Source organism: Dromiciops gliroides, chromosome 1, assembly GCF_019393635.1.
Source record: "Dromiciops gliroides isolate mDroGli1 chromosome 1, mDroGli1.pri, whole genome shotgun sequence".
Classification (NCBI taxonomy): Eukaryota; Metazoa; Chordata; class Mammalia; order Microbiotheria; family Microbiotheriidae; genus Dromiciops; species Dromiciops gliroides.
The window spans coordinates 617,769,559-617,796,145 of record NC_057861.1 but is presented as its reverse complement, the minus strand read 5'-3'; the positions used below and the strand labels follow the sequence as shown (position 1 = coordinate 617,796,145).

Below are 26,587 nucleotides of genomic sequence, written 5' to 3'. Positions count from 1 at the left end.
CTTGAGGCAGTGCCTTGGTACTTCAAGATCCACTGTACTATATTATATTTTGGTCTCCACAGTTTGTTAACCTATCATTTTCTATTTTTCTTCAAAGCTGTTTTGACTTTGGTAAAGAGAGCAATTTAAAAAAATTTTTATTTTGCAAAAAATCCTAGTGAATGTGATACTTTCTATAAGAGAAATGCTAACAAATACAAGTCCATGTTTTCTAAGCCTCTCTTGTCAATAACATAATTTACTTTGCCCGTTTAAGCGTTTTTAAAAGTTTCTTTCAAATTCACTAGCATGTACCAGTGCAATCTAATGAAAAGAGCATGGGATTTGAAATCTGAAGGCCTTGGTTCAGGTTCATGCTTTCACATTCATTAGCTCTGGGCAAGTAACAACACACCAGAGCCTGAGTTTCCTCATCTATAAAATACTGGCATTTTACCCATCTCAGAGGGTGGCTTTGAGGAAAGATGAGTTTCAGGGTTTGTGTTTCTCCATCTGTAAGGTGAAAGGGCATTATTACTAGGTAACCCCTAAGGTGGTTTCTAGTCGTAAAGCCTTTATATGAACATCCACGTACTTCTTTTGGCAGTTTCTTCAGAACTATCTAGTCAGGCGGCCAAAAAAGTGGTTGATTCTGGTAAGCATAATAAGTGGCTGAACTTTAAAGGGCAAGACAGCAGAGCCTGGAATCTTTTTGTAACCATGTTTACTGGCAGGCACCTGTTTCTGATGGTTGGTGAAACTCATATCACTTGATTGATCACATACCTGGCAAACGTCAGCACATACTGTGGGTTAACAAAGATATTTCTGAAGGAGGTTGCATCTTCTGTCCATTTGCTTCTTTGGTTGAGATTGGGCAAGGAAGCTGGAAAGTGATATATTTGGCTGACAGACTTAAAGGAATGGAAGTTAGTGAATATGGAGACAGTGGTATGCAGGTGTTTGCTTAACTCAATTACTTGAGTTCTTCTGAGCATACAGGTCTAGAGTTCAAGATTCCTCCCTAGTGCTGATAGCTGTAATATCTAAGGGTGAGCACTAAGTGGCATTGTTTTCCTGGATTTGTGTATTAAACAGGGATTCTGCCACCTTGATTCTGACAAATTATACATTTACCCCACTGATTGCAGGAAGAATTTTGTCGTGAAAGGAAGAAAAGAGGATAGTAGCTTGAGATGGTAGGTATGTGTGTGATGGGAGTAGGGTGGGAAGAAGTCTTTTCATTTTAATTTTTAGAGGTTCATGGGAAAACCTCAGCATGTTTATAGGCATAAGGAAAGGGGGTTAATGGATAAAAAAGACTGAAGACTCAACAGAGAGGTGAGAAATCAAGAAATCCTGAGAAACTGATAAATATAGAGTGAGAAGATATAACTAATAAGAGACATAGGGGGTAGAGTTAACTTTGGAAAGGTGTAGGGTCACTTCAGTTTTGAGATAGAAAAGAAGAAGGAATGGATATAGAAAGATTCAGAGATTATTTGAGATGGAGACAAAGCTTTAGTCATGGAGATGTATTGAGTTGGAAAGGAAAGGAGAGAAGGGAAAAGGGCAGAGAGAAGAGGGAGGCTGCAGGGTTTAGAGAGATGGGGAATCACTTTAGGCCAGGTGGCCTTTATCTTGCTAATGTGGTCAGACTGAGGGAAGTCTGGTTGGACTAGATTCTTGAGTGTGGAATGATTTGGAATCTGGTGAATTTGATACAGAATTACAGTAGATGAGTGAAAGGGTATTCAAGCATCCATGGGGGTACAGTTAAAGTTAAATAACATGAATTTTTGGTCTACTTGGTAAGTACGATTTCTCTAGGAATATTTGGCATCTTCAGGAACAGAAACAGAAGAGGAGAAAGTTACCCAGTATTGGAATGATGGGGTTGGGAAGATTAAGGGGATGAGTAAACCTTGGGTAATAGCATGCCCATATTTTATTGGTTGTATGGAGAAGCATATGGAGGCAAAGTGGGGAGGGTATATGTGGGGAAAACTTATGGAATGGGAGAATTGGAAGGTGGAATTAGAAAGTATGTTAAGGATCTGGCCTCAGACACTTATTAGCTGTGTGACCCTGGGCAAGTCACTTAACCCTCATTGCCCCACAAAAAAAGGCAGGGGGAAGAAAGTATGGTAAGGGTTAAAGAATGGATTTAACAGGTTGGATGTAGGGTGTGGGGTGGAGAGAGCTCTAAGCTTTAAATTTTGGAGGTGAAGCAGTTGTGTGCCCAAGGTGTGGTCATGCTGGTGGGTGGTGAGCTATCTTTTGTTGAGTAGAGATTCATGTAATTAGATTTGAGAATACTGAAGGGCCTGAGAGGCTAGGGTGTCAAAGTCATAAACAGGGATTTTGGAGTCACCAAAATTAATGACAAGAAAAGTGATGGAAACAAAAAAAATGTGGCTCAGAAGTGTGTTTCTGTTCCCATGGTGGAAGTTCACAGAGACAGCTTCACTCTGAAAAGATGATATGATGTGCTGTAAACTTTAAGGGAGAAGGTTTTGAATGATTATGGGTGGTCTGAAAGTGTCAATAGGGAAAAGAAAGGATTCCGATGAGCTCTTTTCTTCTGAGTGTAAGGAATGGTTAACAAACCCCTCCCCTGTCCCCCCAGTTGATTTAGAGGAATCATTGTCCAGGAAAAGCCACATTTGGTTTCAGGTGGGCAAGTGAGTGTAGTGAGGGCTGCTGCAACCAGGACAAGGAATGTAGAAGTTTGCTTACCATAGAACAAAAGCAGACAAAAGGGACAGTGTGCATGAGGAGGGGTGGGATTGAATCCAGGTAGCCTGAGAGCATAGGAGGAAGGAGTAATTTGGATTTTCTTTTGGTTTGTTTGTTAATAGGTAGGCTTATAGAATGAAGGAAGCAGGAGGTTGGGATGTAATACATAGAAGTGCATGCAAATGAGGGAAATGCTGGGTGGCCAGAATTTTGTTTTTAAAGGAGGTGTGTAGGGCTCTCCAGCTCCATCGCTCCTTTTCTGTAAGCTTAAGTTTGCTTTAAGAAGCTTGTTTGAGGCAAAGAAACATGGAGAGCTCTTTTATTTTTGATGACTTATAAAATGCAATTTGAAAAGTTTGCCTTGATCATAGTCCCATCTGCTGGGAAGCAGGCTATCTTATCACTGGGTTCAGGGACAAAGGTCCCTTAAGATTTTAGTACGATTCCATTAGACTGGGAGAAGATAGGGCTAGGTAGACTGTCTTTGAAGGACTTTTATCTGCCTAAGGTTTGAGCAAGACAAAATAGTTTGGTTTTTTCTTGTATAGTCATCAGAAGTCTGTCTAAAACACCATCAGGACTCTCACCTTACATCAAAAAGAAAAAACCTCAATCGAGTTTTCATGCAAGGAAAAAAAAAAAAAACATTTCAAGGAAAGCTTGCCTAAGTGTCTGGGGCTTGGGGGAGGGAACTTGGTGAATTTGACAGCCTTTTCCACATCCTTCAGAGGCTAGCATTGTGTTTGGCTTTGCTAAAGTTTGATGTTTTTCCTTGAAAAATAATGTTGAAACAGTGATTTCTTATTTAGGGGAAAGGTTCTTCCCTCCAATCCACCCCCACCCCCCATAGTTAAAAGCAAATAGTTGTATTGTTTGCTCAGATCCTGCTTTCAAGGTTGTTCTGTGTTTGTTCACTGAAGTTCCTGAAGTGTGGTGTGTGAATGGACAGTCACTAAACTTTTTAGATTCTCCACGGTTCTGCAGCTGTCAAAATGGAGTTCTTTCTTTGCAGTAGATCTGTTTTTGGGAACTTTGAACGACTGTAGCTATTAAAGCTGCTTTAAAGTAAAAGAGAACTTAAGAATATACCCATTATTGGTAGGCATGAGGAAGGAAAAACGTTTTTGGGGAAGTGAATTTTTCTTCTTTAGTTGTCAAAATGTAAGAAATGTGAACAACAACAGCAACAACAATAATAGCAGCTAGTATGTATATGGTATTTTACAAATACCTCATTTTATCCTTCCAATTGCCCTGGGAGGTAGGTGCTATTATTAGATCCATCATACCAAAGGGAAAACTGTGGGAGCCAGAGGTTAAGTGACTGCCCTGGATCACATACATAGTAGGTTTCTAAGGCAGGATTTGAACTCTTTCTGACTCTAGGAAGGTTTCCAGGATGCTTTATTGATTAGCTGCAAGCTAGGTAGAAAAGTGGACAGAGTATTGGGCCTGAAGTCAGGAACACTGAGTTCAGATCCTGCCACACACTTACTAAGTGTATGACCCTGGACAAGTCATGTACTTTTGTCAGCCTCAGTTTCCTCATTTGTGCAATAGGAATAAAAATAACACTTAACTTCTAGGGTTGTTGTGATGATCAAATGAGATAATATTTGTCAAATGCTTTGCAAAACTTCAAGCAACTATATAAATGCTAGCTATTATTAATTATTATCCTTAAATGCATTTCATAATGTCATGGTATAGTGGGGAGAATGTTAGATTTAGAGTTCAAGGAACATTTGATTTTATAACTACTCTAAATTACTAATTTTTCTTATCTTGAGGGTATAGAGCTCTATTTAATGAGAATAACGAAACCCACAATACCTGTGTTACTGAGTCACTATGAAGCAGAAATGAAATACTTCATGTTAGATGCCTTCCAAGGTAGCCTAGTGCCTGACTTGAGTCAGGAAGACCTGAGTTTAAATTCTGCCTCAGATACTTTATCAGTTGTGTGAGTGTCACTTTCCTTATCTGTGAAATGGGGCAAAATAATAGCCCCAATGCTATAGGGTTATTTTGAGTATCAATGAATATTCTATATATGCATATAGAAAACATACACATATATTCATATACATACGTCTATATTATACATATATACATGTATATATCACACATACATGTACAGATATTTACATTAGAATATATGGATATATGTGTATATGAGCATGTACATACACATGTATGTAGGTTTGTATATGTGAATAGGTGTGTATATATATATGCATTCATATGTAATGTTTTATAAACCTTAAAGTACCAAAAAAGTCCTGCAGGTTTTATTATTTTCAGTGTATAGATGACACTAGGGGTCAGAAAAATTAAGTGATTCCCAAAGGCTACCCAGCTAGGTATTATTCTATGTCTTTTGTTGTTTTTGTTGCTATTCCTTCTGGCAGTTGACAAATTATTTTATGTCTTTGTAACCCAAGTGACATTCTGAAAGTGAGGAAGTGTTTGGAATTATTTCGTTTTTACTCCTCAAAACATCCATAGAATATATTAAAAAAAACCCAAACAAGTAGGGGCAGCTAGGTGGCCCAGTGGATAGAGCACCAGCCCTGGAGTCAGGAGGACCTGAGTTCAAATCCGGCCTTAGACACTTGACACTTACTAGCAGTGTGACCCTGGGCAAGTCACTTAACCCCAATTGCCTCACCAAAAAAACCCCAACAAAAAACCCAAAACAAAAAAACAAAACAAAACAAGTAAAGGGAAGATTTCTAGCAGGCTGAAAAGTGATACTGGAGGATTTCTGAAAGGACCCGGAGAGGAAGCGCAACAGGATGCGATGGCACAAAGAGGGTGAGATCCTTATTCAGAATTGGTGGAAGGTCAGAGCCCACACTGATAGATCACAGTTATTATCAAAGAGTGTGACTAACCACCCATGTGAGCTTGTAGAAATCACTTAGGCTTCTTTGTGCCTTAGTTTCCTCATATATAAAGGGAGGCAGCAAATTCAAATGATAGCTAAGATTTCTTCTGGTTCTGAAGTCCTATGTTCTCTCTTCTAACAGTCTGTATTCTAAGGCCTTTTCCCGCTTTAACGTTCTTCAAACTCCTCTGTCACTGTAATGCAGTCATTGTTTATGTTTGTAGTGTGGTGTGAGTAGTGCCCTTTCATGCATTCATTATATAGAATTTTCTGTTATTCTAGAATTTTTGCTTCTATTATCTTGCAAAGTTTGAATGCTTAAAACTATTTCATAAATTCTGAAATCAGTCTAGCCCATTCTTTTCTTCCTGTTCAGTTCTGGACCTAGATTATCATCTATGTGCACGATATCTATTCAAGATATATTTGGGGGCAGCTAGGTCTTCATTATGTTGGGGATTTATGGAAGGACGTGGACAAGACTTTCCTAGGGTAAGAAGGCATGGAGGGGGAATCTTTTTTTGCTTGAGTCTGATCGCAAATTTCAGTATCAAAGATATGTATGTATATCTATTACATCATCATATATATGTGTATATACACTTATGTATCACACTGTATTTGCCCCCTCTTAATTTAGCCTTTTAAAATTTGAGCTTTTTCTGTTTGTTTAAGCATGGTTACAATTTAATGCCGTAATGATGTGTACTGAATGTGGCAAGTATTCCAAATCTAAGGATCACCAGCCTGTTTCCCTATTGCTGGCCTGTGTAACCAAGGCCAGTTTCACACGATTTTTGGACTATTTGGGGAGAGGGCAGGAGGAGGCAGAACCAGCATTAATAGACCAAAGCAGAAAGGGGAATTGGGACTAGAGAGATTGGGAGAGGTTTGAGAATCATACAGAATTTAGTGGATTACATAAAGAGTTGTACTACGAACTGCCTTAGAACAGGGGAATGATAAACTGAGATTTGATTTGAACTGAGCTGATGAATCAGAGGGAGAGAGAAAAATTGCAGGATGAGTCAAGAAACCCTCCCACTATGGAAAAAACCCAAAGAAGAAATATTTTACAGTGAAATTATGGGTGGGGCGGACCTCCTTGTAATAGAGCATATTTGGCAATCAGTCACAAAACTGTTAAATAACTTCTGATGTATCACAGCCACTGACAAGCTGATCTAGATACATACATTGACATAAAAAGAATAGCCATAAATCAAAGAATAGCCATCTTCCATGGTAAGGAATAAAATTAACAAACCATTAGGGGCTTATTTAAAATAACCTTTCTTCTTTCATATACATGAATGCTCACATGACTCTATCCAGAGTAGACACATTGACCTTCTTTAGGCCCAATCAATGAATCAACAAGCATTTATTAAGTGTCTACTATGTGGCAACCACTGTGTTAGGCACTGGGGATGTAAACTTTTAGTACTGGTGGTGGTGGTGGGGGGAAGAGATCAGAAGGATGCTAATGGTAAAGAGGTTTGATGAAAATCAAAACCGTAGAATATGAAAGTTGGAAGGGACTCAGGAGGTAATCTGGGTAAATTCCCAGCTGAGCAGGAAATCCCCCTTTCCTTATAATATTTCCAATAAGTGATCTTCCAGGCTACATTTGAAGGTCTCCACTAATGCCCACCTCATTACTTTCCAGAGGCAGTCCTTTCTTTTTTTCCCCTTATACTTAGGAAGTTTTTCCTTACACTGAATTAAAATCTACTCCCTTTAACTTCCCTTAGCTGCTCCTAGTTTTGCCCTTTGGAACAAAATAAAACCAGTCTAATCCCCCTTCCACAAGATAGCTCTTCAGATACTTGAAGACAGATATTATGTCTCCAAGCCTTGTTATCTCCAGGTGGGAGACCTTCATTTAATCCTGATCTGGCAGGTGTTTTTGTTGCCCTCTGGATTTAACCCATCTATTTAGTGTATCAAGAGCTTTGGAATCTTAATTCTGCCATCTAGTCAACTTTGTGGTATCTGAAAATCTGATAAGCACGTCTTCTCTGCCTTCATACAAGTCATGGATAAACATGTTAAACAAAACGGGGCCTAGGAAAAGCTCAGTGGAGCTAGACACTTCCCATCAGGTTATTATTGATTCATTCATCATCACCTTTTGGGCCCAGTCATTCAACCAGTCCTGAATATCACTCATATCACTCCATTTTGGTCAGAAGGCTGTTGTGAGAGATTTTTGTCAAATGGCTTATTGAAATCTATGTCTGTCTACCATTCCCCTCATCTATCTGACAAGTATCCCTATCAAAATTAGAAATTAGGTTAATCTGTCATAATTAATATAATATATTAATATAATATAATAATAATCTGTTTCTTAATGAATCCAAATTCACTCATAATGATCAATTCCCTTTTTTAGGTGTTTGTGGATTATCCTTTTAACAATTAGTTTTAAAACTTTCCTAGGAATGAAAAGTCAAGCTAATGAGTCTCTAGTTTGAAGAATCTGATTTTCTCCTTTTTTTTCTTTTTTAAAATAACAGTTTCTTATTTCCAGTTTTGTGACATACCTCCTTTTCCCTACGAATTTTTCTGAGATCACTGACAGTAGTTAAGTAATAACATATATCAGTTCTCTAGTACTTAGGATGTTTGTATTTTTGCCAAGAAAACCCCAAATGGGGTCATGAAGAGTCAGGCATGACTGAAAAACGACCAAACAACAATGATATAAATTCATCCCTCATTTCAGCTCCCTGTTAATTTTTGTTCTACTTTCCCTGCCTGAAGATGAACTTTCTTGCTAGAGAAAACAGTAAAATGAGAACTGAATAGTTCTGTCTTCTTTCTGGTCCCATCTCCTGCCTGCCCCTCCCCCAACTACCTTTCCCTCCTCCCTCCAAACCCCAACACTATTTTCCCCCATCTTGGATCATCCTTTTACTGTTTAGCTTTTGTCCCCAGACTAAATGCTCCTGATTTTAACAGGCTTATTATTAAACACATTGTAGAGATGCTAATAGAAGAGGACTTATCAAAAAATACTGTCTATATTCCTCTTAGTTGCCTAGAGAAAATCTCTTGGATGACAGTTATATTTTCTCACAGCCCCTGAGGGAAATGCAAATGTACTCAATTTCCCCCTTGGACAATGCAAACTGATGTGAGAGAGATCATCCTGGTTTTGGTTTTTCCTCATTCCAAACTTTATCTATGTTCTTTGTGAACAGGGATTAAGAAGCATTTCCCTTCAGATCACCGGAAGGGAAGAGAGGGGCAAAGGAATAGCTTTTATATAGTGCTTGTTATATAAAGAATTGGGCAGGCTCTGTGCTGAACTCTCATACAGGAGTCTGTGAGCAATAGAGAAAATGGAAAGAAAACTCAGTATATACCACTCATTCAAGGAAAGTTATCCTTTCAAGTTATACTCTGGCAAATGTTTTGTCCAGCTGCTGTGGAATGCAAAAGGCTGGTTCTCCCCCAGGGATCTCAGATCCCTGGAGTTTTGGTTTGGCCTCATTGTCTTTTCACGTGCTTATATTTTCTTAGTTTAGTAATGTGAGAGCTGACTATTGGACACTTGGGTAAGGAGGGAGTAGATACTGTTTCTACATACAACTAGCCTCATCTTTCCGGAGATACTCTAACCTAATTTTCACTGTGCCAGTTTCTATTGTATTATGATATTCCTATGTGGCTTTTTATCATGATCTATTATTTTATGATAATCCCATGTGGCTTTTTATTATTATGTATTGTATTATGATACTCCTTTATGGCTTTTTTCTTTAAGGCAGAAGGAAAGTAATTGCTATTTTATTTTATTTTTTCAATTACATATAAAGATAGTTTTCACTGTCATTTTTGTAAGATTATGAGTTCCAGATTTTTCTTTCTCTCCCTTCCCTTCCCCCTCCCAAAGCCAGCAAGCAATCTGATATAGGTTATGGATTACAATCATGTTAAACATTTTCACATTAGTTATATTGTGAGAGAAGAATCAGAACAAAAGGGGAAAACCACAAGAAAGAACCCTCCCCCCAAAGCAAAGTGAAAATAGTATGCTTTGATCTGCATTTAGACTCCATAGTTCTTTTTTTGGATGTGGAGAGCATTTTCCATCACTGAGTCTTTTGGAATTGTCTTAGATCATTGTATTGCTGAGAAGAGCTAAGTCTACCACAGTTGACCATCACACAATGTTGCTTTTACTGTGTACAATGTTCTCTTGGTTTTGCTCACTTCATTCAGCAACAGTTCATTTAAGTCTTTGCAGGTTTTTCTGAAATCTGCCTGCTTATTTCTTATAGCCCAATAGTATCCCATTACATTCATATACCACAACTTGTTCAGCCATTCCCCAACTGATGGGCATCCCATCCCCTCTATTTCTAATTCTTTGCCACCACAAAAAGAGAAGCTATAAATATTTTTTGTACATGTGGGTCCTTTTCCCTTTTTACCTAGTAACGGTATTGCTGGGTCACAGGGTTTACAAAGTTTTATAGCCTTTTGGGCATAATTCCAAATTGCTCTCCAGAATGGTTGGATCAGTTCACAACTCCACCAACAACACATTAGTGTTCCAATTTTCCCAGATCTCCAACATTTATCGTTTTCTGTTTTTGTCATGTTAGCCAATATGATAGGTATGAGGTGGTTACCTCAGAGTAGTTTTAACTTGCATTTCTCTGATCAATAGTGATTGAGAACATTTTTCAAATGGCCATAGTTAGCTTTGATTTCTTCCTCAGAAAACTGCCTGTTCATATCCTTTGACCATTTCTTGATTGGGGAGTGACTTATAGTCTTATACATTTGATTCAGTTCTATATATATTTGAGAAATAAGGCCTTTATCAGAAACACTGGCTGTAAAAATATGTTTCCTAGCTTTTAGCTTTGCTTCTTATCTTGTTTGCCTTGGTTTTGTTTGTGCAAACCCTTTTTAATTTAATGTCATCAAAATGATCCATTTTGCATTTCATAATGTTCTCTATCCCATCTTTGGTTATAAATTCTTCTCCTCTCCATAGATCTGACAGGTAAATTATTCCTTCCTCTTCTAATTTGCCAATGATACCAACCTATATGTCTAAATGATGTGGGCATTTTTACTTTACTTTAGTGTATGTTATAAGATGTTGGTCTATGCCTAGTTTTTGCCATACTATTTAACAGTTTTCCCAGCATTTTTGTCAAATAGTGAGATCTTATCCAAGAAGCTGGAATCTTTGGGTTTATCAAACAGTAGATTGCTATAGTCATTTACTATTGTGTTTCCTGTGCCTAACCTATTCCGCTGATCTACCACTCTATTTTTATTTTTTTCTAGCTCTATAAAATAATTATTGGTAGTTTGATTGGTATGGCACTGGATAAATAAATTAATTTAGGTAGAATTGTCATTTTTATTATATTAGCTCGGTTTACCCATGAGCAGTTGATATTTTTCCATTTGTTTAGATTTGATTTTATTTGTGTGAAAAGTGTTTTGTAATTGTGCTCATATAGTTCCTGGGTTTGCCTTGGCAGGTAGACTCCCAAATATTTTATATTGCCTACAGTTATTTTAAATGAAATTTCTCTTTCTATCTCTTGCTGCTGTGCTTTGTTGGTCATATATAGAAATGCTGCTGATTTTTGTGGGTTTATTTTATATCCTGCAACTTTACTAAGGTTGTTGATTGTTTCACATATTTTTCCCATCGATTCTCTAGGATTCTCCAAGTATACCATCATATCATCTGCAAAGAGTGATAGCATTGTTTCTTCATTGCCTATTTTTATTCCTTCAATTTCTTTTTCTTCTTTTATTGCTAAAACTAACATTTCTAGTATGATATTGAATAATAGTGGTGATAATGGACATCCTTGTTTCACCCTGATCTCATTGGGGATACTTCTAACTTATCCCCATCACATAGATAGTAAAGAATAGACTAGCCATTTGAACCCAAGTCTTTGGACTCCAAAGTCAGCACCCCTTCCACAGCAGTGTGCTGGTAATTAGGAAGGAACAACATGACAAATAACATGACTAGAGTACTAGACTTGAAGTAAAGAAAACTTCAGTTCAATTCCACCTCAGATAGTCAATAGACATTTATTAAGTGCTTACTATGTGCCAAATACTGTGTCAAACACTGTGGAAAAGAAAAGGCTAAACTTTCCCTCCCCCCAAAACAAATAAACAAACAAAAACCAAACCAACATTCACTAGTTGAGTAGCTCTGGACAAATCATTTCCCTGAGCAAGTTTCCTTATGTGTAAAATGGAAATAATAAACCCCATAGTTACCTATTTCAAAGGGTTGCTGTACTCACATAAAGGAATGCATCTAAATGGCTTTGGACACTTTAAAGCACTATGTAAGTTATAATTATTCTACACACAAATACATGTATGTATGTATATGTTATATGTGTATATATACACAGAGAGAGATTGGTTGTCAGGGTGGTTTTTAAATTAGCTTCACTTAACTCTTTTTTGTTGTTGTTGTTAAAAGCTATTTAGACCTTTGCTCTACTTTTGATTTACTGCAGTTTTTTGTTTTTGCTGTTTTGCTTCAAGCTCTGTCAGAAACATAAAATTCTTGTTCTTTTAAAGCATGAGTTCTTAACCTGGTGTTCTTAGATGGATTTCAGAGCAGCCATGGATTTTTAAAAAATATTTTTGATAACTGTTTTAATATACCTGGTTTCATTTATAAATCTCATGTATTTTATTTTATGAATAAATACATTTTTCTCCTTAGAGGGGGCCCACAGTTTTCACCAGATTGCCAAAGGGGAGGGGAAGTGTCCATGACACAAGAAAGCTTTGAGATCTTCATTTTGAATGTTAGCCTAGTCTTTTGCACAGTGACAAGAGATAATAGAAGCTAAAGCACAAAGCACCTTTTTTCCTCCTTTGTTGGGTTATTTGGAGGTCAGGAATTAGATTTGAAAAAATAGTCACCGCAGACCAGTGTTACCATTAACTATCTTCCCTGTTGGCCTCTTCCCTGACATCCGAATGATTTCTTGGGTTCCTTTCTATGACTGTTAAGTCCATGCAAAACTACCATACTATGTTCAGTCTTTCCCAATAAATAAAAACAGTACTTTCCAACAAGTAACTGGAATTGGTACATAAGGGGAGAATTGAGTTACCAGCCTTGGGAATGTTGGGAAAGATGACATACAGTACAAGCTTTTTTCTTTTTTTCTGTTTGTTTATTTGTTCATTTGCTCCCTTGGAAAACTGATGTGGAAATCCCACATTGGCCTTCGTTACTCAAACCTTCAGTCCTTGTGTTGCCAACGCTTCTCTTTGCACAGTCTTCCTCTGCACTGATTTGCTACCTCCCAGAATGGTGTGAGAGACCATGTCCAATAGATAAGGATGACTTTGAGAGGGAAGTTACCCTTCCTGGCTTCCCGGCAAGTCTCTGATCCAGGTCAGGGCATTGAGTACCATATGCTCTGACCTTAACTTCTCAGCAGGAAATGGATTATTGTCTGTATGTAAGAAAGTAGACTGTGGAGTGGAAAGGGACGTTAGTGACTAGAGAATTGGCAATCCTCTTTGATCTCTCAAGGATTGGTGGTTCCATCAGCTACTGTCTGTGCTGTAGAATATAGTCATTTTGAGTTGCTTTGGTTAAATATTTTGTCATCAGCAGGCCCGATACTTTAGTGATGGACCTAGCTAGCTTTGGCCTCATAGGGCAGACTCAGCCATGCTCAAAGCCTTTCTATTTTGATCTGACCTCTAAGAGTTTATGTTTTACTGGCATAGCTTTTGCAAACCCAAGGTCACCTCTTGGCCAGAATAAGGTACCAGAATAAGACTTTGGTGGAGGGCATGACTATTTAATTTTAGAACTACACCAACCAAGAAGAGCCTTGTTTATTTTCTTCTCACCAGATTTGCCATGTCATTCCTTGCTGTCCTTCCTTAAAGCTCTTAGCACAGTGCCTGGCACATAGTAAGTGCTTAATTAATGTTCTTGCCCAGTCTATTTGTCTATCTAGCCATCTCTCTATTTCCTCTTTGGGGGAATTAGATTTACATATTTGGGATTCCCTCAAAGGGCCACCACCCTTGGGCATTAAATAGCTTAATTTTTCCCCTTTCTTGTCCCCTATTGCAATTTAGAAGCTTGAGACCCAGTTGAATGCAGTATCTGAAATCAGATTAGAAGACCATCTAAGAAACTAAGGCTGTTTTCCTGTCAGAGAGAGCACACCATCTAACTGGCTGCCTTCAATTTAGGGAGATGTAAAAAACAGCTGAAAATCCATCATAAATTAGAGTGTTGCTAACTAAATGTTATCTTAGGCACCTAAAATCATTCCTTTGGCTAATAAAAGAACCTCATTTGTGTCTAAAAATCGCATATCAATTAGGAGAATCTGACTAATATACGTGCACAGTTGTATCCTTCTTATAGAACCTGTCTTTTCCGGCTCTGAGGGGTATACTTTGGGCCTTACCATTTCTTACAGAACTTCATAGGATGAGACTCTAGCCCCATTATTCTGAAGCCAGTTAACTTTTTAACTTTTTTCTAACAATGAAATATAATCTGATAGAGGATTAATTGGCTTTCACCCTTTTTTTTAAATCACTTTTTAAAGATTCTGCTGCCTCTTTGAAATTAGCTAGGTGATTGATGTGAAAAAAAAGAAGTAGGTCCTAATAAAATGTAATAAAGAGTGATAAGTATGAGGACTTACAAAGACATCTGGGAAGGTCTTTATGCAAAAAATGTCACATGAGGGGTAAAACAACTAGAAAATTGGAGCACACATTATAATCATTTATAAGAGGAAAAAATAATGAGAATGATCTTGACAAGGACCTAGAGAAAGTGACTGAAAAATTGTTATGATGCTTTACATGTTGAAATTAATTAATTAAAAACTGTTGTTTGGACTTTTGATTTTACCTGTGAACGTAGGGAACTCTCCTAGCCAGGGAATTCCTTTCCATGTGTATCTGTAACTGATCGGTAGCTCACTGTCTTTTTTTTTTTTTTTTTTTTTTTTTTAGTGAGGCAATTGGGGTTAAGTGACTTGCCCAGGGTCACACAGCTAGTAAGTGTTAAGTGTCTGAGGCCGGATTTGAACTCAGGTACTCCTGACTCCAGGGCCGGTGCTCTATCCACTGCGCCACCTAGCTGCCCCCGGTTGCTCACTGTCTTAAAGAGTTACCTGGACATTGAGAAGTTAAAAGGCTTGGTCACAGGAGGCACAACTTTGTTCTAGAACTCAAGTGAAAAATCATTAGAGCTGAAAGGAAACTCTGAGGTGGGATCCAACCTCCTCATTTTGCAGTTTGGGAAACTGAAGTCCAGGGAGTTGAAGGAACTGCGGAAGGCTGCATTGCTAGTAAGTGTCATGGGGTAAATAGGAACCTAGGACTTCTGATTCCAGCATGAAGGTTCTTTCTCTCTCTTGAGCAAGTTGAGTTGATTATATGGGTATTCACTTCTTAAGAGATCATTTAATTTGAGAAAAAGCAAAAACAGCTCTTCACATTTGTATATCTCAAATGTTTTGTTGAATGTTGTTAACTGTTTCTCTGAAAGAGATAACGATCAATGGGGAACCTCTTTTATTTTAGAAATCATATCCATTCTGTCCCTGCCCCTCACATTCCCTTTTCCTCTTCCCTTCTTTCTTCCCATCTTCCTTCCCTTCTTTGTGAATTCATAAGAGTGCCTACCGAGAACCAATTCAGTACTGTTTCTTCTCTGTGGGTTATATGTAGCCTTGCAGAGTTGAATGGGGCACTAAGAATTGTTAAGGAACTTGCCCAGAGTCACACAGCCCATATGAATGGCTCTTTACCCACTATAGCATATGCTCATTTTACCCAATATTGATTATTTGTAGTTCTAATCCTAAGTATGTTTTCATCAGTTATTTTTTATTTAAAGCCAAAAATACCATTTTAGTTACTTTATTATTTTTTAATTATCTCTATAATCTTAACTATTATTACATTTTAAAAACACCTGGATTACAATAAACAGGACTAATATTACATCACCTTGAATGATCATACTGAAAGCGTCGTTTTGTCCAGATAGTGATTACTGAAGGCTGATAATTTGTGGCTATTTAAATAAGTATGTTGACTAAGACTGGGGAGTTGGAAGCCTCTGGGAAAAAGCTGAGGAAACAGACCTCATTGGTGTGCAAGTTGCTAAAATGACTCCCGCTCTCTCCTTTTTATCTTCCAGTTAATGACCAGCCACAGAGTCCCTGCCCAGTGCTGCCTCTGCTCCCTCCACTATCTGCTTGGCTGAGGGGAGCTGTGGGTGTGTGCTGAGGTAAGATGGCCTTTTGGTCTCAGCTGGGACTGCTGCTTTGGAAGAACTTTACTTTCCGAAGAAGGCAAACAGTAAGCATCTATTTGTTTCTCTCTTTAGGGATTTCCCCCCTCATTGTGTTTACCCTTGTGCCCCCCGGCAAAAAAACAAACCATAAGCTTGTAGTAATACATCATCATAGATTAAGAGCTGACTGGTACTTTTGGGGGCAATCTCATTTGACCCCTTTATTTTCTCATTTTCTTCTTATTTTATAGATAAGAAAACAGGCCCCAAAACATTAATATGCCTAAGGTCACATAGCTAGCAAATGACAGTATTTTTGTTTTTTGTTTCATTTTGGTTTTGATAGTTGAGATGAGTTCCTCCTGTGTTTTCTGAGTAATCACTGATAAGCCTCATTCTTGTTGCTCAGTAGAGGGAGAGACTCCATGATAAGGGAACATGGACACCTCTCTGGCCACAGAAATTGAGAGGAGCTGGCTGGGTACTCATTACAGGTTTTAATTGCTATTGCTATTGCTATTGCTATTGCTATTGCTAAAGCATACATTTCCACTTTAGTAAGTGGGTATTTCTAGGTCAGCTGTGTTTGTTAAAAGTAAGCAGAACCGTATTACCACGTTCCTTAATTTTCTATTTACTTTTGAGGGCTAACTAAGGCCATAATCCAGCTCTTTGGAATATTAGCACACAGTGGTTTTCAACACTGGTTCCTAATGGGCACTGGAAGGGTCAATGGACACCATGTAATCCAACCTCTTCATTTTTTTGTTTTTGTTTTGTTTTGTGGGCATTGAGGGTTAAGTGACTTGCCCAGGGTCACATAACTAGTAAGTGTCAAGTGTCTGAGGCCAGATTTGAACTTGGGTCTTCCTGAATCCAGGGCTTGTGCTTTATACCACCTAGCTGCCTCCTCAACCTCTTCATTTTAAAGGTGAGGAAAATGAGTCCCAAGGAGGGTCTGTGATGTGGTCACTCCTAGTAGCAGAGGTAGCAAGAATAAAATCTAGGTCTCTTGTCTCAATTTACTGCTCTTTCTCTCTATTGTTCTCTCTAATATGTCATATTGATGCTCAGCTTACTTTCAATCCTTCCCATTTCTATCAGTTGGTCTACCCTTATTCTCTCGCTAACCTTGTAGTTACCATTGACTCTTCCCTTTCCTGCCATATCTAGTCAATCTTCATGTCTTGCCTGTTCTCCTGTTGAAATGTCTTTTCACTTCCATACTCTTCTTCTTCTTTTTTTTTTTTTTGTGGGCTCTGCAATGAGGGTTAAGTGACTTGCCCAAGGTCACACAGTTAAGTGTCAAGTGTCTGAGATCGGATTTGAACTCAGGTACTCCTGAATCCAGGGCCGATGCTTTATCCACTGCGCCACCTAGCTACCCCCACTTCCATACTCTTCTTTCCATTTTTATCATTGCTACCCTCTTCCTAATCTTCCTTCCATAGTAACTGCACTATTGCTAATGACCTCTTAGTTCCCAGCCAAAGCTCTCAGAACCAGTCTTCTTAAAACACAGCTTTGAAAGAAACAGGATTTAGAGGTGGAATGTACCTTAGCTATAATAGGGGCCAACTTCCTCATTTTATAGATAAGAAAACTGAGGCTTTTCAGGCTAAATGAGTGGCCTAAGGTTACATAGGGAGTAAATAATGCAGGCAAGATTTGAACCTAGATTCTTGGATTCCAGATGCAGTGCTTATGTACTAACCCACAGGCCTGGTCAAAAACCTTCAATGCTTCATGATAAAGCTCAGCATAACCTCCTGATTCCTACGTAGTTTTCCAAAGGAATTTTTCAAAGCATTCTACCCAAACCCTTTACTCCATGCCAGACTTATCTACTCATTGTTCCTCAAATACTTTATTTACATCTTTCTTTTTTCCACCTATATAACATTTATTCTTTCTTGGAAGCTTTACCGTCTGTATGTAGCTTTGCTCAATTCATGCTTCCTCAGCTAAATTGTGAAGTCCATGAGAGCAGGGATCAAGTCTTTTATCTCTCTCTCTCTCTCCCAGCTTTTAGTACATCCCAGGCGCTCTGTAAACATTTGTTGGACATGAGACAGCTAGGGGAGATAGTGGCTAGAGCACCAGACCTAGAGTCAGGGAAATCTGAGGTTGCATCTCACCTAGGTACTTGCTCTCCCTGTGACCCTTGACAAGCATTATCTAACCTCATTGAGTTTTAGTTTCCTAGTCTGTAAAATGAAGGGATTGGACTCCATAGCCTGTAAGGTCCTTCCAGCTCCCAATCCGTGATACTATGCTAGAATCTAGAACCAGGTTCTTAATATTACCTGGTTCTTATATGGATTCCTATGCACACATATACATATACCTACCTATGAGTTATATGTTATCCTAATCAATGTAACAGCTATAGCTTTAACATAATAATAATATAATATAATATAATAAGACTAGCATTTGTGTAATCACTTTAAGGTTTGCAAGGCTTTTTACATACATTAAGGACAAACAACAACTCATTTGATTCTCATGATTCTGTGAAGTAGGTATTATTATCTCTGTTTTGCAGATGGAGAAACTGATGCTAAGAGAGGTTAAGTGAATTGCCTAGAGTCACACAGCTAGTGAGTGTCTGAGGCAGCATTTGAACTTGGATCTTCTTGACTTCCAGACCTGTACCCTATCCACTGCCCCACCTATGTAACATACACTATCTAGAACACAACTGCTAATCACTCTTTTCTCCAACAAAGGAATACTAGTGTCGTCAAAGGATTTCACCTTATTTTATACTCACAAAATGTATTTATACCCTTTTAATGGCATCATAAGATTCATATGAATTCCCTTTGCACTCCATATGAAGTGAATGTAATCAATTTAAATCCTTTAAGAATGGGATACAATTGTAGGCAACATGCCTACCCTCAAGGGGTTTACAATATAGTTGGGGCTAAGGGGCTAGGAATTCAGTGTTCTGGGCCCCTTAGGGAAGGCTTTACAGAGGAAATGGTTCAGAAAGAGAGAGGTCGTTAGGAGAGAGGAGCCGGGGGCTTTTTGTCAAGTCCGTTTAAGGGGGCAGCATCACTCTGGTGGTCTGTTCTTACCCTAGTAAGATAGTTCTGCCATTTTATCTTCTGCAAAGCAGTGTCAGGCTAGGGTACTCCTGCAGCATCCTAGAATATTAGACGGGGACTTAGGAGGGATCCCCTCATTTTACCATCTAAAACAGTCTCCTAATTTTGTAGATGATAAAATTTAGGCATAGGAAAGTTACTGACCTGCTCAAAGGGAATGCAAAAAGTCAGTGGCAGAGCTCACTTTCTAACCCCCTTTCAGCTCCCAGGCCCAGGCCTTTGTAGTGACAAAGAACAAAGACTATAGAGGACACTGAGTCACAGGGAAACAATTACCTAGAGCTAATGAAGGAGTGGAACAGGAAGGAATCTTATCTTTCAGTTGCTCCATTCTCCACCATCCTAACAAACGAAACCTCACTTAGAGCATTTTTTCTTAGCTTAATGGTGGCCTTAATATGGAGTGGGTGTTTTTGTAGGCTTGTGTGTATTGGGTGATGTTTTTTTGAAAGAACTGAAACATCATGGTGTAATGGAAAGGGACAGGAGACTTGGGTTCTGGATGAGTCTCTGCCAAGTGATTCCACCTTGTTGGGCCTCAGTTTCCTCCTCTGTCAGATGAAGGAGACCTTAAATTCCTGAGGGCAGGGACTGTTTTACTTTTGTATTTGTATCTCTAGTCCTGGAATAGGCCCTAGGACTATTAGATTGATGGGAGAGTTGAATGAGATATTTCAATTCTGTCTTTTTATTCCACCATATAGTGCATAGAGTACTGGTTTTAGAATCAGGAATAACTGGATTCTAATTTGGTCAGAGATGCTTACTAGTGACTATAGGGCACCTTGGTCTCTCTGGGCCTTAGGCAATGCCCTAAAAACTTATCTATTAAATTATCAATATGGGGCAGCTAGGTGATGCAGTGGATAGAGCACTGGCCCTGGATTTAGGAGGACCTGAGTTCAAATACAGCCTCAGACACTTAACACTTACTGGCTGTGTGAACCTGGGCAAGTCACTTAACCCCAATTGCCTCACCAAAAAAAAAAATATCAATAGGTTGGCAGTCTTTATTGCTGAAGGGACTTCTCATAACTGAAAAAAAAATCAGGCCTAGTATCCCAAGATTTTAGAGGATGGGATACAGCTACCAAAGAAATCTTCCTCAAGTAGAGTTTATTGATAAACTCCAGTGGCTCCCTATTACCTCCAGGATCAAATATAAAATCATTTTTTTTGTCATTCAAAGCCCTGCATAACCTGCTCCTCCTATACCTTTCCAGTTGTTTTTTTTTTTTAAACATCTCGCTTCTCCTGACCATTCCCTTTGTACCTTTCAGTCCATTGACATTGACCTCCATACTGTTCTTCAAACAAGATACTCAATCTTTCAATTCTGGCTGTTTTCACTGGCTTTTCCTCATGCCTGGAATTCTCTTCCTCATTGTCTATACCTCCTAGCTTCTCTGGTTCTTTTCAAGTTCCACCTTAAATCCCACCTTCTACAGGAAACTTCTCCAGATCCCCCTTAAGTTGAGAGTGCCTTCCCCCTGTTGTTCATATGTAATTTATCCTATATTTATTCTATTTGTACATGGCTGTTTGCATATTGTCTCTTCTAGTTAGACTGTGTGCTCCTTGAGGACAGGGACCATCTTTATATCCTCCAAACTTAGCACAGTGCTTGGCATATGGTAGGAGTTTAATAAATAGTTATTGACTGACTGTTTACCCAGTGGACACGGAACGTGTAAAGTTGTCCCTGCATTGAAGGTCGTTGGCTACTTGTCCTCTTGATTGCTAGCAATGACTGATGGTCTCTCAGCTATTGAATGCAGTAAGGAAGAAAGGAAGAATTGGCTGGCATTTCTGGTACCATGTGAATCATCTGGGGTATCTCTGAGCTGTTTCATTAGCTCATGGGGGTGAGGCCGACTCTGCCTATTTGTAGTGGGCCCTTTCAAACAGATAGAGGGTTTGTAATTGTTTTAATGGCTCATTAGTTACTTTTCAGCGAAGGTCTCTGTAGGAAGATGTTAATTACTTTCTTCTGCTTTCTTCCCCAAGGCTTAGTAACCTGCTAATAATGATTACTATATGAGCCGTGAGCTGTGGTGCCAGGAGGGGAAGGATATTCAATTAAAAAGCCCCAAGTTGTATGCCAACCATGCCACTTTTGCTTCCCTTGTAGGAAGAGTTTGGAGCTGAAAGGGACCTTTGGGATCACATATGGTCCAATGTCTTCATTTTGAAGATTTAGAAACTGAGACGCAGGGAAGGGAGACTACTCAACTAGAACCCACATAAACAAAAGCTCTTTGGAATCTTCAATAGTTTTTAAGAGTATAAAGGGATCCTGAGACTAAAACGTTGTAGAACCACCACTCTGGCCCTCTGAAATCACAGGGTCATTCCCAGTCCCTATCCCTAATCCAGTTTCAATGATGGGTAATTAATTAGATGTCTTGCCCATGGCTGCACAGCTAATAAATGTCAGTGTTAGGGTTTGGACCCGAGGGCTTTGCTGACACCACATTCAGAACTCTCTATGATATGCCACACTGCTTCTCAATTCTCAATTCCTATCCTGTGGCAATCAAAATGAAGCCCTCAAATCTCACCCCCTTTTCACTGCCTAAAAGCAGTGACCACTCTAACTAAAGCCATATCTGTGTTAAATGGTTTCCACCCACACATATGAGCAATTACCGTGGACCCAAGCTGAGCTTTGCACCCAAATTTCACAACTGCAATTGCAGTGCACCAATTTTTTTCTTAAAAGGGGGTTGGGAGGAAGGCAAGAAACTGAAACCTCTAACTTACTAATGACCTCCCTGTGTTCTTGGGACAGAGAACAGGAACGTTCTTCCAAGAAATGCATATCTGAACAATAACCTGACATTGGTGAGATGGAAAAGGCTGTGATTTGGGATTCAGAAGCTTGAGGATCAAATTCCAACTCTGCCACTAGTTATCTGGAGGTGACCCTGGGTTCTTAGATGTTGTGTTTTTAGAGCTCAAGCTATGTTGGGTGCTATCAAGCTGCAAAGCCTTCAAGGAGGGACTTGATGATGGATTGTGTATCTGTCATCTGAGAAGAAGCTGAGCTAAATGCAGAGAGCCTCATTATGACTGAAAGGCTGACCACAAGGGGATGATTTTTTTTTGGCTATGATGAAGACTCACTACTAAGGTGTGGAGGAGTTGTGATCCTCCTGTGATCCTCCTGGTGGAGAGGACACTCTTGCCCATAAAGTTGATAAAATTGTAGAACTTTTCTAAGTATTTAAAAAATATCCAGTAATTGAAATATCCCATGGAAAGAGGGCAGAACTAGCAGCACTAGGTGGAAATTGTGAACAGGTAGATTGGGTTGTCTAGGGAGGTCCGGGGTTCTGTCTTACTGGAGGTCTTCAGCCAAAGGTTAGGTGACCATTTGTCAGATAGATCATAGAAGGGATTATTAATCATTAGATCCTAAATTTAGATCTGGAATGGGCCTTCACATGGGTAGGTGAATTTAGGTCCTCTGATTCTTTCTCCTGTACCATGCTATAGATTCCATCCCTTGAGATTCTGTGATTTTGTGTTCTCAGCCTACTTTATCGACCAACAACTTAATTATAGGCTATAATAAACTCAGAGGGAAGGAACATTGAAAGACCGTATGATCTGTGGTCCATTTTTTCATACCATGTTTCTTTTTGAAACTAAACATGACACCAAATGGAGGTAGTGGAAAAAACACTGGAGAAGTAATCAGGAAACCAGAATTCTTGTCCTGGCTTTGTAACTTGGAGACTGAGTCATTAAGCCTCAGTTTCCTCCCGGTAAAATGAAGGACCAGGTGTTCTCAAAGATCCTGTACAGCTCCAGAAAGACTTTCAGTGATTTGATTACTTCCAGAAATTTGCCTGTTTCATGGTAGCTCATGTTGATGATTAAAAAAAAAAAAAGTCACTTTTCACTGAGTGGAATTTTCAGTGGTTTAGGCAACTACTAGGAAACTTGGATTATTTTTTAGAAATCCCAAGTTTATGAATTTATAAACAAGTGAATGAAGTTAATATAGCATGTATGTGTTTATGCATATGTAATATTCATTATCCTTCACATATGAAGATGATTCTACCATCAGGAGGATAATTTTTCCACCAATGGAGATTAATTTACACTGAACCAATCCCACTTGCAGTCCAAATCCCATTTTGTATCATGTCACACATTTAAATAGCTGACTAGAATTAGAATGATAATCTATGGTTGAGGAAACACAATTTTGTTTTGTTGGGTTTTTTTTCCTATTAAAAATTAGTGGGGCAGCTAGGTGGTGAAGTGGATAGAGCACCGGCCTTGGAGTCAGGAGTACCTGAGTTCAAATCCGGCCTCAGACACTTAACACTTACTAGCTGTGTGACCCTGGGCAAGTCACTTAACCCCAATTGCCTCACTAAAATAAAAAAATTAAAAAATTAAAAATTAAAATTAGGGGGCTTAAATTTGGGAGATGGGACAGGGCTCCATTGTATTTCCTTTTACTCTAAGTGTGATAAATTCTTAATCAGTGACCTAAAAAACATGCTTGTCTTTACACAGAACAAGTAAATATGCAGGGAAAATGTAGAAAATGTAAAACATGCGTTCTATCTCGAGAGCTTTCGTTTGGCCTTGGTGATGACTCTTATGGGGATACCTTCTGAAAAGAACCCTTTTATTCCCTGTCTCTCTTCTCTGCCCTCTATACTACACATGCATCCTTCTTCAGTAATTAAAATTTAAAGTGGGGTATACATGAGAGTGATACTAAAGGCTTACAAAAAGAAGGCTTGCAGTCTTTTCTTAAGTGGCTTTTGTAGATTTTTTCCCCCCTAGCCCTGTTTTTGTTTTTGTTTTTGGTGAGGCAATTGGAGTTAAGTGACTTGCCTAGGGTCACACAGCTAGTAAATGTCAAGTGTCAGGTCACATTTGAACTCAGCTCCTCTTGACTCCAGAGCCAGGGCTCTATCCACTTAGCTGCCCCACCTAGCCCTGGTTTTTAAAAAAAGTTTAGGAACAATAATTCTTTACTTAGGAATTTTGCTGAGATGGAAAATTAATGATGAAAAGATCTAGACTAGTCCTTCTTATGGAAAACAAATACATACTTTTTGAAAAATAAATACTTTGCCTTTCCCTCCCACTCTGAAACTAGTCTTATATGATGAATGTCAATAGCTAATTTTAGAGGCTCAGGATACAGGCAAGCAGGGTAACTTGGATTCTATCTTGTTTCAGATACAAATCTTACTTCTATGACCTGTATTTGGCAGAGGGCATTATGTTCAGTGAGAAGGAGCTTGGGAGGCAATTTTTTTTTCAACACTATATAGAGTCTGTCAGCAGTGGAGGCATGCTTACCAAGGGTCCCAACTTGTAGGTCTGAAAATAGGGAAAATTTGTGAAAAGCCCTAAAGCTTTAAATTGCCTGGGGATGTGGAATCAATTTAGATTAATCCAAAATCCTAATTTTAGCCAGCACAAGTTGGTTGAATGACTGTAAAGACTGGCCTTTTCTTGCTTCCCCATTTAAAAGTTGAGTAGTTTAAATTCCATATATCTCAATAAAACTTTAGAAAAGAAAAAGTTCTTCCTCTAAAACTTTTCCCTCAGAAAGGTACTCAGCTTATACCCTGCAGGTATTCCCTTCTTTCCTGGGTCTCCCAAGAAAGCCAAGGACTTGGGTGATAGCTTGACTTTTAGAGCAGGGGTTCTTAATAATTCTTGGGATCATGGACCCCCTTTTGGTTGTCCATGGACCCCTGGCTACTAACCCCTGCTTTAAATCTCTCTCTGTATATGGCTACCTCCAAGTATACTTGCATTGCACCTTTTTAAAGGTTTTTGGCCAAATTCTCTAGCTCATGATAATCACCCATATTTATTCACTGCTTTAAGGGTTACAAGACACTTTCTTCAGAGCGGCTCAGTGAGGTAGGTAGTGAAAATAATATTAGCCCCATTTTGTAGGTGAGAAAACAGGTTTAACGTTTCAATGACTTGTTCAAAATCACCTAGGGAGGTATCAGAGTTGGAATAAAGACCTGTATTTCTCTCTCCTTCAGGGCCAGAGAGTCTTCCATGTTCCCCTGTTGAGTCTCATCCCCAGCGTTTGGTATTTTGTACATGAGGAAAATAGAAAAAAGAAAACTATCTTCAATCTACATTTAATTAGCTTTCCCAGAATTCATTCTCCTCACTTGGCTGCATCTGGTTCAGACATGCTGGACTAGGTAGTTTCAGTTCAACTCTTTTGGGATTCCAGTTTTAATTTGGTGAAGCCAGCTTAAACTTTTCAAGGGTAACAGGTCCTGTCTAGCATATTGGGGTTATGTTTTCCGGAATTATAGCCCCTGACATATGAAAATCAAAACTGTTTGTGTTACTCTCAGTAGAGGTAGATGTACCGTCATTTTGTTTCCAGATATCTCCTTTGTTGAGGATGCCCATTGATTTTCTGTCTTTTTCCTTTGTGGGTTTTTATTTTTTTTTGAGAGCAGTCAATAATAACTCATAATCTTTTTTTTGGGGGGTCATGAATGATGGTTTAGTGCTTGCATAGGTGGTTTAGTGGATAGAGTTCCAGGCCTGAAGTCAGGAAAGACCTGAGTTCAAATCCAGACTCAGATACTTACTAACCACATGATCCTGGGCAAATCCTGAACCTCAGTTTGCCTCAGTTTCCTCCTCTGTAAAATGAGGATAATAATAGAACCTACTTCTCAGGGTTGTTGTGAAGATCAAATGAGATAATAATTGTAAAGCACTTAGCCTATTGCCTAGCAAATATTAAGCATTATATAAATGCTAGTTTAATAATAATAATAATAATACTGTTTAACCATAGGATTATTTTCCCCTAAATGTATCATTTTGCACTTTATCCACATTAGAGTTCGTGTCCTTCTCTGTAGCCTTGCGAAATCATAGTCTCGTGTAATCTTCTTATATTTTATCCTAATAAACTTGACATCTAATAATATTAATAATAGTTAACATTTATATCAGGGGTTAATGATCTTTTTGTGTCTGGGACCCCTTTGGTAGTCTAGTAAAATCTATGGACTTCTCAGAATAATGTACTTAAATGTATAAAATAAAATACATAGGATCACTAGGGGAAACAATTATAGCATATTGAAATAATTATCAAAATATTTTTTAAAACTCAAGTTAATGGATACCAGAAGTCCTGGTTTATATAATGCTTTAAGGTTTGCATAGTGATACAAACACATAAACACACATGTGTGTATGTGTGTGTGTGTGTATATATATATATATAAAACATATATATACATGTATATATGGATGAGTGTATATATGTATATATACACACAGAGTCATTTGATCCCCAGAAGAGCTTAGTATCTGTCATCTGGAGATTTTGCTGTATAATTCTTCTTCTGGATCATTAATAAAACTTTTTTAGAAGACCAATCTCAAGGGAACTCCACTATTAGCACTAATTTGTTCAGAAATGAAGACACATTGCTACCCATTTATCCCAATCCTTATTTTTGTTCACCTAAGCTTTCTGTGATAAAATTATTCTTCTTGGTTTTGTAGTAG

At 38.5% G+C, this 26,587-nt stretch overlaps 1 protein-coding gene across 1 annotated transcript in view; it reads left to right on the top strand.

Moving 5' to 3' along the window:
• Positions 1–26,587, top strand: part of ABCA1 (ATP binding cassette subfamily A member 1) — a 154,139-nt gene that overhangs the window by 12,190 nt on the left and 115,362 nt on the right. Inside the window, exon 2 of the mRNA XM_043973487.1 lies at positions 15,828–15,988. Coding sequence (XP_043829422.1) covers positions 15,923–15,988 — 66 coding nt within the window. The 5' untranslated portion in view covers positions 15,828–15,922. The remainder of the gene's footprint in view (positions 1–15,827; positions 15,989–26,587) is intronic.